Here is a 15,723-nt window from a genome sequence, read left to right as displayed (position 1 = left end):
TGTCTGCATATGAGGACCTACAAACAATAAAGTCCATGGGGTTCAGAAGGGAGGCTTTGGCCAGTTTGACTTATGTTGGCCATGTTACCGTGACAACAATAACAGAAGGCCAATTGCATGGCTACAGGTCAGTCCATGAGCAACTTCAAATCTTTCTGCTTGACTCTAGAGTAGTTTGTTAATGATTGTTTTTATCATGTTTTCTTGTCAGAGTTTCTTATAGGGATGGAGTAATGGAGAATGACCCGAAGCCCTGTTCTGCGGTTAAAGGAACTCAAGTCATGGTGAGTTAGCAACTTTGCATAGTACTATTACTTGCTCTATTGTCTATGCATTGCGATTTTTACAAGAAAAAAATCTTAATATGCAGGTTGAAAATTTATTCTAGAATATGGTAGCTCGTAGGAAAACACTGCAGAACTCCAATGATGACTATCCAAAGATAGTGGACTTCATCAGTCGGTTTACGGTCCATCATATCAATGTGAACTTCTCTTGCAGAAAGGTAAATATAGCTGTCTTTTGTGAATTCGTGAGTTTTAAGAAGGTGATATTTGCCTCCTCTGTCACAGCATCGAGCCAATAGAGCAGATGTTCACAGTGGGAGCATGTCTTCAAGGCTAGATGCTATTAGGAATGTCTATGGGGCTTCGGTTGTTCGTGATCTGATGGTAATACATGTTTCAGATGAGATGCTGTAGATGAAATATTCAAGATGGATGGTTTCATCTCGAATGCAAATTATGTGGCAAAAAAGACTACTATGATTCTTTTCATAAATGGTATACAAATTAAAAGGCACTAGTAATTTTTTAGAGCCTTTTCCTCCGTAAGTAAATTCTGTTGATTTCATATGCACAAAAAATGTACTGCGATGCCCATGTAGATACACATGTTCAGAACTTCAGATGCTATGTAACTCTGATCAGAGTAATCTGGCCGCATCTTGTTCATATATTTTCGATGAACAAGGGGATATCTTTTAAAGAATAATTTTGTAATACCAACAATGTTTTAAATGATGCATCCACTGTGATTGAACTGTTATGTAGTTTCTGTCAGTGAATTAGTAAAGTATAGTTTCTCTATTATCATGGCTGTGCCTAGTTTGCTTTATCCCATAACTGTCCATATCTCCTCTTCAGATAGACTTGTAGACTGCACTTCTTTGAAAAGGGCTACTGAATTTGTGTACTCTGCAATACTGCCTCAAGCATCCAAACCCTTCATATACTGTCCATCAATCTTCCACCAGAACACATGGATGTCAATATACATCCAACCAAAACGGCGGTATTTTGTGGCAAAAATTTGTGCCTGATATTCAAGCATATCTGAAAATTTCCAATTAGAGCACAAATGATTTCACTGATTCCTTTTTGTCTTGCAGGCTAGCCTCTTAAATCAATGGTGTATTATTGATTTTTTTTTAAAGATGCTATTGAGGAAAAACTGATGAACTGTAATAACACAAGGATATTCCAAACTCAGGTTATTCAATTGTTTAATTTACACTTACACAAACCCAAAGATAGTTGGTCTTTTATTGTTGTGTCTCATCACAGTTGATATGGGGCGGCAATTGCCAGAGATCAATTGTTAAGTGTTCATAATATCATATGGTTGCTTCTCTCTATCTTTGGAGACAGTATATCTTCCAAAGCTACTACCAGTTGCATAGTGCATCAATTTTCAAATATACGCAAACACTTGCAGAAAGTCACGCTGAAATTCGTGTGTTGTCATTTTTTCAAAACTTGCTCTCTTTGAAAATTGACATCACTAGATGATCCTTGGTGAAATAGTCAAGACTAGATTTCGAGTCAAGTCTCACCTTGTACTCATACTATGGCACGTCTATGGTCAATGGTGTACATTTGCTCCTTCCGTGTAGATTGTTATAATCTTTGGCTCTTTGAATGTTTAAACTTTAAAGTGCAGTATATTACAAAAATCCATCTGGGTTTCTACATTTGGCCAAGCACATCTTGTAGTTTAATAGTTGATGGAAGTGCTAGTAGCTAATTTGTAGACGTGCCTGTTTGCGGAAGCTACTTACCCCCGTATTCTCTGGAATAAACAGTCCAAAAACTTATGGCATGCAAATTTAAACAAATATAATTTGCAAACAAAAACTATGTGCATGTGCGCACGTCAGTGATGCTTGTTCCATGTGCATTGCAGGCACTAACCTCTAGCGCTTACTCAAGCTAACACACTAAAGGATATGGGTACCGAGGTCAGCACCCCTACTGGTACGTAGCATATATCATATGCATATTTCAAGCTAAAATGTTTTCTAAGTATACTGCTACAGCACATTAGTTAACTGTGTATTACTATTGAGCTATCTAGTAAAGGGCGTGTGAAACCACCACCTCCGGTTCCAGCGAATAATCTTTACTATAATTATATCATGCTGTAGGAGAAAAATCTCAAAAGGTTCCTGTGAGCCAAATGGTCAGAACAGATCCACGCGATCCATCTGGAAGGTTGCACACCTATTGGCAAGGTCAATCTTCAAATCTAGAAAAGAAATCTGACCTTGTTTCGGTAAGGTATGATCTTCATTACCAAGTTGACAGCGTTCGCCATTTTCTGTATTGTTTATGCTGTCTGATTTGGTCATCTGTTTGTGATCCCTGAATATTTTCTGCATGCCCATCAAATTGTGCATTGAACACCTGTTGTTTGCCTTTCCTCATGTTTGGCTTTAATGGTTAATGCTGTTTACATGCTACAAGTCTATAACTCTAGTTAAGTTGTGAGTGCTGGATGTTTTTCTACATTGGTTGCCAATTCACGAGTTCTATTTGAAGAAGGGAGTACAGTGGTTCAATAATTTTTTTACTGTGGCTGATTCTTTTTCTTCTATTTGTATATGGTTCCCCAAGAAATATTGTAAGATCAAGAAGAAATCCAAAAGATGCTGGTGATTTGTCCAGTCGCCATGAGCTTCTTACAGAAATAGATTCTAACTTATATCCCGGTAAGCTCATCTTAACCTGTGGTGTCTGAATCTGTCTCCATTTTGGTAGACTGATGATTTATGTATTTCTGCTATGCCTTTTCGATATTTTTAAGAATTGCACACATATGTTGGAGTTGCCAATGAAGTTTTAGCTTTGATACAACACAATACCCTCTTATACCTTGTCAACGTGGTAAATGTTCGGTAAACTCTATACATTGCATTGATGACTAGTCTTACTCTTCTATGCCCATACCTGTACATCTCTTATGTAAGCTAGATTTCTTTCTTTCTAATATCTGACATATTTCTTTGAAGGTAATCGGTACCCCAGTTACATGTACATATTTGCAAATGCATGCGCGCACAAACAATATTGCTTGGACACACCACCATCAAGCTGCTACCCATTCATATCACATACAGTTGAATGCCTTCAACTACTAAATAATAGGCACCTTGTCGGGGGATGACCCCCGGGTAGGCTCAGGGATACAAGACGACATTTTAAAACATCGGGCAGGCTGGGCGCCCTCATGGCCGGCTGGGCGCAGTCCGCAGCCGGCTGGGTCAGCGCCCGTCCTACCCATCCGTCCCAGCAACAGGGCGAGGCGACCCCCACGTCGAGGAGAGCGTGGCTACAGTACCGTCGGTACTACTGACCGAGGCGACCAACTCCCGGACGGCTCGACACTGTAGACGCATCGCGTCAACCACTCCGTGACGCCACGGCCTACGCGCCACAGTGATAAGCAGTCGGCGGGCCACGCGGCCAATAGTAGCTCGCAGCCGGTGGGCCCCACCAGTGGCCAGAGACGCCGGCAGCCGAGGCCTGCCCCTCTCTCTTAGATATTTTGTAACCTGGGAGGCCCAAGTATAAGACCTCCTAGGAGCCCCCTAGGAGGGGGTCGGCTCATTCTTACCACCACACACACGCACGAGGCAAAGAACAGAGCTAGAGCCCTCTCCTTCCTCCACCCAAATAGCTCCAAGAGCAACCATGTATTCCTTGTGATCTCCATAGTGATCCTTGCAGGACTAGGGGTATTACCTCACTTGAAGGGCCTTGAACCTGCGTACGTCTCTGTGTTCGCAGTGCTCGTGCCTAATCTCGCATCCGAACGCCACCGACACTCATCGCCCCAACCACCCTCGATAAGCCATCCCATGGCATCTGCCGTGAGAACACCACGACAGTTGGCGCCCATCGTGGGGCGTGACGCGACACCGGTTGGAGTCACGTTCCGGACAAGACCCTTCACTCCCACTGGCGAGCGCATCGCGCATGACCTAGTCAGCAGGCTCGGTGCGTTCGACGGTGCTGGCGACGATGTGGTGCGCTTCGTGGACGCCGCCTCCCCCGCAAGTGGCTCCATCATCCCCTTTGGCGAGCTCCGCGTCTATGTTGCTCTCGTCCCCGACGAGTACCCTAGCAGGGTGCTCACCTTCGTCGACCCGCCGCTCCCCGGCGGCTATGGCGTCTCCGGCGACGTCACGGACCTCTGCACTCGGGTGGAGGGTTGACCACCGGCTCCAGCCACAACACTGACTGCAGCAAGGACCTAGGCGCAGCGACCGTGGCCCGCGCCAACCGTGTGAAACCTCTCCGCGCGGTGGTTCAGAACCTGCACACTCCCATCGTGCCCAACGTCGACCCTGCTGCTGCCGCGACCGAGCTCGAGGAGGCACACGTGGCCTGCTCGACGGGGCCAAGGAGCTTGCCGCCATGCAGCGCCGTATGGAGTCCGTGCAGCGCGAGTACACCACCACCCATGGCTTCAATTCGGCTGCCGACGGGCGCAACCGGCTCGGGGAGGTGCAGTGTCGCGGCGGGGCCCTCGGCCAGATGCTAGGTGTGAACCGGCCCACATATAACACCCCTGTCATCTGCGGCAAAACTAGGAAGACCTGGAGGGCGAAGGGCTGCAGCAGTAGCGCGCCCACGACCTCATTGCTGTTGCGGACTAGCAGCATGCACAATGGGATCCGCTCCAGCCGTCTGCCTTTGGCTCGAAATCCCCTCGCCTTGGATGGACAATCGGCAGCCGATCGAGGGTCCTAGGCCCACGCAATAGGCATCTTCCCTGCATGACAGCAGCCATGGGAGCCTGCTGCAAGGCAGCCGGGGTAGACGCAACCATGACTAGGCGACTGTCAATAGCCGGGTGGACGCACCGACTGGTGGGGCTCGCCACTAGCCAGCCCGGCAACCCCTGCCCGCGCGGCGGGACCGGCCGGCCTTTGTGGGGCCGGTTGCGTGCCCTGCGGTCACCGACCGATTGGGGCCTCGCGCACCCCATGACGAGCATGATGCTTGCTACCGCATCGAGCGGTTGGGGCGCTCCCTCGCCCTAAAGGAGGAAGTACTATCGGTCTGGCCTGCTTCGGGCCGCACATCCGTGAGGAACCTTTTCCCAAGGGTTTCACGCTAGCTCGCGACACCCTCAAGTACAACGGGTTCACCAAGCCGGAGGATTGGCTGACCGACTACACCACGGACGTCGGCATTGCTGGCGGCAAGAAGCGCGTGGCAGTGCGCTACACACCCCTAATGCTGCTTGGCTCGGTCCGGGCGTGGCTGAACAGCCTGCCGGCCAACAGCATCAACGCCTGGCTCGACTTCGAGGAGGTGTTCGTGCGCAACTTCACCGGCATGTACAAGCGCCCCGGCCGCCCTAGCTAGCTCTCTTTATGTCCAGGAGAAGGGCGAGTCCCTCCGCGACTACCTCACGCTGTAGACGGAGCTGCACAACTTCCGCTAGGGGGTCCATGAGGTACATGCGATCCAGTACTTCACCGAGGGGTGCCGAGACGGCACCATGCTCAAACACAAGCTCATGCGCTCGGAGACGACGACCATGGCGGATCTTGTTCCTGAAGGTAAAACTCGTGGCGTGTCTTGTTCCTGAAGGTAAAACTTTCTTTCTCTCTTGACTATCTATATGGATCCCTGTGCTTGTATCTTTCTGTGACCTCAAGAGGTGATATCTGAGGGGCCGGAATTTGCTTTGAGTCGATCAGGATCGACATAATTGGTGAAGGACCTGGCTTTTGTACTTAGATATAAACTCTATGATGATGACTTATGTGTTGATTACTTGTGCTGGAAGTAGTTTTATAATTCTGCAGTTGTTTGTCAGCAATGAATCGGGATATTCTGTGAAGTGTTACTGCTTCTGAAAATTAATGAGCTGTTTACTAGTTGATGGATCAGCTCGTGTTGCGTTGCTTTGTGAAGTCAATACATTTTCACGTCGATTGATCGTCTCACATTTTGAACATGCTTCATACACGAATCATACTTTTTCTTGCCTACCCGTGTTTTGCTGTTTGATTTGCAAGATAGCCTGATAATTTGTTTGCCTGTTTCACCATTGTTTTCTGTGTCGTTCTGTTGGGCTTTGTTCTTCTATTATCAGAAAGTTCTCCTTTATCATTTTTCCGCAAATTTTTCAGTCGCATTAACTGTGTCAGGCTATGTTCTTCTATTATCAGAAACTTCTCCTTTATCATTTTTCCGCATTAACTGTGGTCGGTTCTTCCTGCCTTTGGAAGCAGGACACCATCTCCAAGGAGGTTCTTCCTGCCTCTCTACCCCATCTCGGCGGCGGCACCGCCGCTGACGATGCGCTATAGACCTTCCCCCCTCCGCCGCCCACGTCCCTGCCCCCCGCCCTGACTGCGGCGTGACCCGAGGGCGCCCCTCATCGGCAACGAAGTCTGTAAGTCCTCCTCCATGTCTGCCTCCAGCTAACTGTATTGATCGTGTGATTCAAGCAGTTTCCATGTGTCAATTTTGGGTAGTAAGATCGCCAACCACATTAATTGTGTTGGTTCTTGCTTTTTGAAGCAGGTCCCCTCCTCCAAAGAAGAATCCTCCGAGAAGAACACCACCCCTCCTCCTCACCGCCCTCTCCACTCCCTTCCCAGATCAGTTTCTCCACGTAGGCAACTACTGCTCGTAGGTAATGGCATTCTGCGTTGTAAACCTTCCAAAGGAGTTCATCTCTTCATTCCGCTTCCTGAATGATATTCCTGTGTTCTTCCTAATTCTCCTTGTGGTAGCAGGGGCTGGGGACCACCATTGGGGCGAGGAAGGTTGGATTCATCCTATTCTTCATTACCCAGTCCTCCAAGAAAGGCGAGCGCAACATCTCTGATGGTCTTTTTAATTCTTCTGGCTATCCTAATTTGTTTATTTGTTGCTGTGTGTACCTTACTTAACTATATGATTTTGGTCTTGATCTTGTGATGGAGCTGATTGCTGTAACTATACCCCATGTTCCAATTTTGGCTAGTAAGATGGTTGTAATCATTTCACCTGTTTCACCCTTATTTTCATGTTAATCTATATTGGGTTCTGCACTTCTTTTCTTAGAAAGTTCACTGTATCACCCTTATTATCTGTGTTAATCTATATTTGGTTCTGCACTTCTTTTCTTAGAAAGTTCTACTGTATCACTCTTGTTTACATTGCTTTCATCATTAGCTGATGCACACTATTTCTTTCTGTCAGATGGAACCAGCCCTTGTGGATGAAAAACTTATTCCTTGGGAGTTAAACAAGTTTAAGTTGAATCCATCACGTAATGGTGATGTCATTGCTCATTATCAAATCAATAAGCCTTCAGATCTCACTGCAACTGCTCAGTTATCACCAATGGCTAGGCCTCTAGTCTGTTTGCATCTAAAAGAGTCAGAAAATTTGCCTAAGATATCTATTATGAATCTGAGGCATCGGTATATTTTACGAGTTGAAGCTGTACAAGAATTGCAACTGCCTGTCTTGAAGCAGAAAAATATTGCTGTTGTTGTGGAGCCTCATGATGGACCTCTCACTTGTTTTTTAGTCCGCTTGGTTCTGACCGAGAGGCGCAGTAATGCCGTCCCATCACAGTCTCTTAGAGATGTTATAAGGTAAATTTAATTGATTTTTTTTCAAACATGTGTGTACTTTTATTATTAGTATGTAACTTAAAAACTTAAAATACCATTGCAGACAAATTGTAGAGGCTATTGAAGAGCTCAGAATAAATGGAGTCTATCATGGCAATCTTACAATACATAATATATACCATTCAAGAGTTGGTGGTGCTATTGTAGTGAAGTTGGTTAATTTTCAAAACAGAGGTACATTTGTCAGTAATCCTTCCTTGGTTGTAAATTCTACTATTTTATCATGCATATCTGTACAGCTGGTTCTTTGCAACTGCCGCTTCATCGTATTTTTCAGCCTCTTTTACAACCAGAATACCTTTTGCCAACTTGTGCATACCGACAGGTGTGAGAACTTATCACACAATGCTATTTGTAGAATAATACGAAATATAAAAATGGAAGTCATGGAATGAGATGTTTGTGCACTAAAAGAATATTATGAATAATAATTGTCGGATAGCACTTGTGATTTTTCAATCTTCATCCTGCAGAAATACTGTTAGAGGGATTATTGGAGCAAATCAGTGAGAACTTACCCTCTGTTAGGCAATATAGTTGCAGAATCTATTAACATCACACACAAAAACGTTGCACCTATAGAGCCCCATATGGCGAGATGAGTTATATGCACCCAAACCCAACATCGAATGTCCATGGCCAGATGAATATTAACAGTATAGCCACCACAATTTGTCCATAAACTTCCCACACTCCCCATGTTGTATGTGACTAAAGATACATAGAGAAGGAGAGGACTTTGCCACAGGGCCTCTCGGATAGTAAAGAAGAGTATCTTGGCTCAAATTCTTGTCTAGAGTACCAACCGGTACTTTCGGAACTGTGTGTAGATAAGGGAATAGAAAACACTACTCCAATCTGTTAGCTCAAGAATTGCAGAATGTGCAGTGTGCAAAGATATACCTACAATAGATCATTAAAAAATTAGATCAACGTGCGTTACAAGATCCCAGAAAAAGGTCAAAAGGAGGGGCATGGTACTTCTGTATGTTATTATGTTTGAATAGTCAAACTCTAGATGACAAGTTATTACAAAAGAAAACACAGAAGCTTACAGCATAGGAGAAAGGCATACAGAACTGAATATGTATCATAAGAGCATTAGCACAAAGACAGCATTCTGATAGAAGTTGTAGAGAATCATGTATGCCATACGCTGATATTTCCAGTCTTGTGTACAAGAGAATCATGTATCACCCCTTTTATCTATCTCCCACATTTAAGAAATTTTTCATTTATTAAGCTATGTCATTAGTTGCTGTGTTTTTTTTTGCAACATCATCTATATAGTCTTTGTTCTCTATATCAATATTCATAGATTGGGATGTTGCAATTTCAGATATCGAATTGGAGGCTGCACAGTTGATGGACTGGGTTGGGCTTGGTAATATTCTTCATACTATTTCAACTGCAGCAAAGTTCAGGGATAATACTGCCTCGTGCTCCATAATTGACCATCTGGCATCAAAATTGATGGCATTAACAAGCACGTACGTCCTAAATCGCATCCTTGGGATTCTGATGTATTTTTCTTTTCACTGACCTGTTTTTCTTTTGTATAGTAACTGTCTTCCGAGTATAAAAAAGGATACCCTGGATGATATGTTTTTCTGGGACACCCGAAGGCGGACAATGTTCTATATTCATGAGATCCCTAAAGCGCTGAACGATAATGACTTTGTTACAAGGGTGAAGAACCACGCGTGGCCACTACCATGGGACAGTAAGCATTTTGGACTCGTAAAGGCCATGAACGACTACCGTGAAGAAGTTGCGGTAAGAGATAAACACAAGGGAGTTAATCCAGGTCCAGAAGTTCTAAAACAGTATCATTGCAATGGACAAGATCCAATTCACAATGTACAGTGTATGAGCGGAGCTTACACTCACCAGGACAAAATAGAGGTGAGCAATAAAACCTGAGTACATTAATTGATTGAAACAAAGTAATTAACAAGATGTTTGTTCCTGGTTCCTTCTATTCTGTCTATCTTCTATTCTGTTGTTCCTGGTTCCTTCTCCTATGTGTCGGGTGATATCTGTTGTAACCGTCGTGTTGTATCTCAATCTTATCTATAATGAAAATGGTTCAGGCTGGCGTAAGCCCGCCGTAGCACGGTCAAAAAACAAAGTGATTAACAAGATGTTTTCATCTGATTCTTCTTCTAGAAGGACATTAAAGATGATAAAGACAAGCGAATGTCGGTGGATGTGGCTGTCCAGAAGGAGCAGCCAGAGTTGTGTCTTGCCCTACGTAGGTTGCTCGCAGGTAGGGTTTGCTGTCTATGGTTGAATAAGTACTGCTTAGAAGTTCATATTGCTGATGTTGTCTGATGTGCAGGGGAAGCCTTCTAGAAGAAGGCAATGAAGAATGTTTTCGCCTTTGTGGTGTGAAAGCGAGGTCGGTTATGCTTATGCTTTTTGTTGTATGCTTCTTGTGGCAGTAATTTCAATACCTAGGAACAATTTTCTGCAAGGCTGAATATTAACACGATTTTGATATAATGTGTTGTATGCTTCTTGTGGCAGTAATCTCATTCGTGTTCTGTTTTTGACATAATGTGCTGTAGAGTACACCTGTCTCGCCTTCTAACTGCAAGGCCAGGTTGGGGATGTGGGTTTGGTGCCTTCTGTAGTATTTGATATTGCTTCTTGTGATGGCATCTCCTTTTTTATGGTTTCTTTTGCTTGTGTGGTACTGAATCTGTAGTAGTTGCTAATCTTTTTTTTTTCTTTAATGGTGGAGGGGTATGTCTATTTTATTTGATGGTTGCCTGCGTTTCTAGGTTCCAAGTGATATTTGCTTTGACATAGTACTGATCCTGGTTTCCTCTGTGTTTTTCTATAGGCGTTTTGCAAGGAGTATAGACAGGTTGCTCCTCCTGTTAGTCTAAGTCGAGGTGCCTTTTTGGATGGAGAGATGGCTGGCAAGTAGACAGACAAGGAGCGCAAATGACCTTTGTAAATTTTGTTGTCGTTACTTGTATCAGTCAGAGAGAGTTTGGTTGTTGTTGCTGCTGTTTTTTTCATGGATATTGAATGTCTGATGCTATGTTCCATGAAATTGAGATCGCGTTGAAGCTATGCTGAGTTTGTTAGATCTTTATAAACATTTGGAGTAGCAATCTCACAGTAGTTGGAAGGCTGATTCCTTTTGAGACTGATGAAACCGGGTCCTTCCAAGATTATTTATTCTTCAGTACCTGGGCTAAATATCTTGACCGATCGAAGAGCAAATGGAAAACGGTTGCTCCAGGCGCAATGAGTCTGTTTGGATATTGCCCACGCCAACGTTGGCGAGCCAAAATATTGGCGCCCGCGCCCTGGCCGATCGTTGGCAAATAATTGAGCGGAAATATTTAGCATTTTTGCGGCAAAATAATATGCTTTGATCCAAAATAATATACTCAGTCAATGCCAAATGTGAAGTTGGATTTAAATCTCGAGCTCGTTGAAACGAACCCTCTCGTCTTCGATCCTGGTTGTGAGCGACCTTGATGCCCTTTAAGAGTGGATTCAATTTGATGAGGAGGCCTCGATTTTTGCTGCCATGTATGATCTCACGCGCGCACTGGAGGGTCCATCCGAGAGCCGCGCAAGGCCAGTAGAATCGCTCATCTTGTGCCCCGCCCCTCATGATGCTGCTCCAAGTAAATTGCAAATACTCACCAAATTTGGGGACCCTAAAACAGAAAACCACCACGTTTCGTTTTTTTTCTTCAAAAAAAACACCTGACAGTTTTCAAATAATGTTGATGGAACGGTTTGACGCGTCTGAGTGGAAAATTGACCACTTTGGCCTGCTGTCAGGCGCCACGTGGACAGGGGGAGACGGCGTCCGTGACGTGCCGTTAGACGGCGTCGCACAAAACCTAACGAGCCGATCCAGCCCAACCCGTTCGTCCATTCCCCTCTCTCTTGCCTAGGTCTCTACCTCCAATGCGTGCGCCAGCGCATCCGCTGCCCATTTCTCGCCGACGGCCGCCGCAACCATGGTCTCCTGGAACGACGCCGAAACTAGCAGCGATGACTCTGTGTCCACCCTCTTCAACTCGCACGCGGACTAAACTTACGTGAGTATCATTTCTCTGTGAATTAGGGTTAGGGTTAGGTTTTTCTTCGATTTGAGCTTTGTTTTCACCGATTTGATTTGGGATTTGAGCACTGTATCTGCTATATTGAACTATTGTAGATCCCACAGACCACTGTTGACCCAGAGTGGTGCGGCATTGTTGCCGGACGACCGTTGTGCTGTCATAATGATACGTCTCCAACGTATCTATAATTTTTGATTGTTCCATGCTATTATATTATCATTCTTGGATTTTTTACAATCATTTTGTAGCAACTTCATATCATTTTTTGGGACTAACCTATTGACATAGTGCCCAGGGCCAGTTGCTGTTTTTTGCTTGTTTTTTATTTTGCAGAAAATCAATACCAAACGGAGTCCAAACGCAACAAAACTTTTTGGAGAATTTTCTGGGCCAGAAGACACAAGATGGGCCAAAGAAGTACTAGAGGGGTGCCCCGAGGGGGGCATAAGCCACCTGGGCGCGCCTGGGGGCCCAGGCGTGCCCTGGTGGGTCGTGCCCACCTTGGTGGCCTCCTGCACCGCCTCTTTCCTCTATAAATACCCCAATATTCCAAAAACCCTAGGGGAGTCGACGAAACACAATTCCAGCCGCCGCAAGTTCCAGAAACCACAGATCCAATCTAGACACCATCACGGAGGGGTTCATCATCCTCATTGGTGCCTCTCCGATGATGCGTGAGTAGTTCATTGTAGACCTACGGGTCCGTAGTTAGTAGCTAGATGGCTTCCTCTCTCTCTCTTTTGATTCTCAATACAATGGTCTCTTGGAGATTTATTTGATGTAACCCTTTTTGTGGTGTGTTTGGTGGGATCCGATGAACTTTGAGTTTATGATCAGATCTATGTTTTTATCCATGAAAATTATTTGAGTCTTTTGATCTCTTGTATGCATGATTACTTATAGCCTCATATTTGTTCTTCGAATCTTTGGTTTAGTTAGGCCGACAAGATCGATTTTTCTTGCCATGGGAAGAGGTGCTTTGTGATGGGTTTGATCTTACGGTGCTCAATTCCAGTGACAGAAGGGGAAATGACACGTATGTATCGTTGCTATTAAGGATAAAAAGATGGGGTCTATTCCTATATGAATAGATCTTGTCTACATCATACCATCGTTCTTATTGCATTACGCCGTTTCTTCATGAACTTAATACACTAGATGTATGCTGGATAGCGGTCGATGTGTGGAGTAATAGTAGTAGATGCAGGCAGGAGTCGGTCTACTAACCTTGGACGTGATGCCTATATAATGATCATTGCCTAGATATCGTCATCATTATTTGAAGTTCTATCAATTGTCCAACAGTAATTTGTTTACCCACCGTATGCTATTTTTCTCGAGAGAAACCACTAGTGAAATCTACGGCCCCGGGATCTCTTCTTTATCATATTTGCCTTCGAGATCTATTTTTATTCACTTTTATTTTCAGATCTATTAATCCAAAATCCAAAAATACCTTTCTGCGAATTATTATTATTTATTTCATCTAGCGTTCCCACGAGATCTATTTTTCCAATCTACTACAATTTTATCTATCTTTTTACCCGGGAGGGATTGACAACCCCTCTTTTACGTCGGGTTGCATGTATTTGTTCTTTGTGTGCAGATACCGTTCATGTAGTGTTGCGTGGTTCTCCTACTAGTTCGATAACCTTGGTCTCATCACTGAGGGAAATACCTACCGTAGTTGTGCTGCATCATCCCTTCCTCTTTGGGGAAATAGCGACGTAGTTCAAGCCGCATCAAAAGGAATTTCTGGCGCCATTGCCAGGGAGACATCATCAACATCTACCAGGTTCCTAATCACAAATCTCATCTCCTTGCAATTTACATTATTTGCCATTTTCCTCTCGTTTTCATCTCCCCCACTTCAAAAAAATTTGCCGTTTCATTCGCCCTCTTTTTCGTTCGCTGTTTTCTCGTCAGATCTATCTTTTTGCTTGTGATCTTGTTGCTATGGCCAACATGGCTACTCCTCCTTTGTCACCGGATTTTGAAGTTTTATACTTCAAACAGAGACAAGGAGAAATTTTGAAAGATGCTTGGTATAGGCTAATGAAATCCTATCGCATTTGCAATCTAAAAGGGGATGCAAAAATTTTGCTTCGGAATTTTTATATAGGTTTAGCCTTGCATCATAGACAACTTTTGGATTTTGCCGCTAAAGGAAATTTTATTGATCTTGATGCTAATACCGCTTATGAGATCCTAGAAGAGATTTTGGGAATTCCGCCTAAGGGGATTTCTTTTACTCCAGAAGGAGCTCAAATTTTGGATAAGTTGAGCAAATTGCATAAACATTTGGGAGTTACAAAAATACAGTGAACCTCTGAAACATATTAGTGGGAACCTCAATCGAATGAATACCTTGATTACTCTTTGCAATAAGCATTTGGATATTTTGGATCTCAAGATGGTCTCTTTTTTTTCCAGAAAATCTTGGGAAGCGTAAAGAGCCCTCCAGGGTTTGAAAAGGCCCTTACAAAAGTTGCAAAAACTAAAGATGACAATACTTAGATCTATGCATTGTGTCTAGCTAGGGGCATACAACGATAGCGCTTGTTGGGAGGCAACCCAATGAATAAAATTTATTTTTGTCTTTTTCTTTCTGTTCTTGAGTGTTTGCACGATTATGCTACTGCTATGATTGTTTTTTTATGTTTTAATTAGTGTTTGTGCCAAGGAGAAGCACCACAATCACATCAAGGAAACAAACAATTTTTTACAACAATTCACAAGAATGTGATGAGGGAGAATTACCAGAAGATTATGCAGGATGGTGATGTAGAGAATGTTGTAGTTCAAGCCCAGGAAGAGAAGGATAAGCTTGAGAAAGAGAATATGGAACTTAGGACAGCACTGCAAGTGATTAAGCAGAGCAATGATGAACTTGCTAGCAATTGAAAGAAGGCTGTAGCAGATCAAGGTGTTGAACAGATGGAACGTATGAAGCAACAGAAGGAAAAGCTAGAGTATATCATAGCAGATTTTCTTAAGGATGGGGAGGCCAACAAGATTAAGATCAGGAAAATCAAAGAAATTTGTGATGAGTAACAGTAATTTGTTGGCATAATGTATGTTGTATGGTTGGTTGTACTGTGTTGAACTAAGTATGGATGCTATGGAATTATGATGTTTATTGTAATGGAATTTATCTTAACCTTAACAATATGATGTTTAGTTGTGATGGAATATTATGTAAGTTGGGAACGCTATGATGTTTGTTGAATGTGATCATATGGAATTAACTGCTTTAGGGTTAACCCTAGCCTCTCAACAACCGTCGACGAAAGGCATCGACTGCTTTAGGGTTAACCCTACCCTCTCGACAACCGTCGATGAAAGGCATCAACTACTTTAGGGTGAACACTACCCTCTCGACAACCGTCGACGAAAGGCATCAATTATTTTAGGGTTAACCCTAGCCTCTCGACAACCGTCGATGAAAGTCATCAACTGCTTTAGGGTTAACCCTAGCCTCTTTGGTGAACATATTCAACATCACAAGAAGTTGACGAAGATATTAAACATAATTATGAACAACAACATGAACAACATTAAAAGAGCATCAACATCAATAGCAAGTTATCATAATTTGACAGAACCATAACATGGACTGCCATAACAAGTTCAACATCAACAACATAGCTAGATAACAATAGCAAGTTCACCATAGCTTGCCAACATCATAGCAAGTTA

At 43.7% G+C, this 15,723-nt stretch overlaps 1 protein-coding gene and 1 pseudogene across 1 annotated transcript; both read left to right on the top strand.

The window, feature by feature from the left end:
- The first annotated feature begins 5 nt into the window (after positions 1 to 5).
- LOC123172513 (DNA mismatch repair protein MLH1-like) lies at positions 6 to 2,256 on the top strand (annotated as a pseudogene).
- A 1,251-nt stretch (positions 2,257 to 3,507) lies between these two features.
- LOC123172514 (uncharacterized) lies at positions 3,508 to 11,037 on the top strand. Its single transcript, XM_044589471.1, has 11 exons — positions 3,508 to 3,540; positions 3,821 to 4,490; positions 5,329 to 5,600; positions 7,040 to 7,069; positions 7,488 to 7,888; positions 7,971 to 8,101; positions 9,267 to 9,417; positions 9,490 to 9,832; positions 10,097 to 10,196; positions 10,269 to 10,328; positions 10,776 to 11,037. The coding sequence occupies exons 1-10, from the start codon at positions 3,508 to 3,510 to the stop codon at positions 10,280 to 10,282; spliced, it is 2,145 nt and encodes a 714-aa protein (XP_044445406.1). The 3' UTR covers positions 10,283 to 10,328; positions 10,776 to 11,037.
- Positions 11,038 to 15,723: the final 4,686 nt, after the last annotated feature.

The sequence above is a fragment of the Triticum aestivum genome, unplaced genomic scaffold (assembly GCF_018294505.1).
Source record: "Triticum aestivum cultivar Chinese Spring unplaced genomic scaffold, IWGSC CS RefSeq v2.1 scaffold97207, whole genome shotgun sequence".
Lineage (NCBI taxonomy): Eukaryota > Viridiplantae > Streptophyta > Magnoliopsida > Poales > Poaceae > Triticum > Triticum aestivum.
The sequence above is the reverse complement of the archived record's forward strand: the minus strand, read 5'-3'. Positions and strand labels throughout refer to the sequence as shown.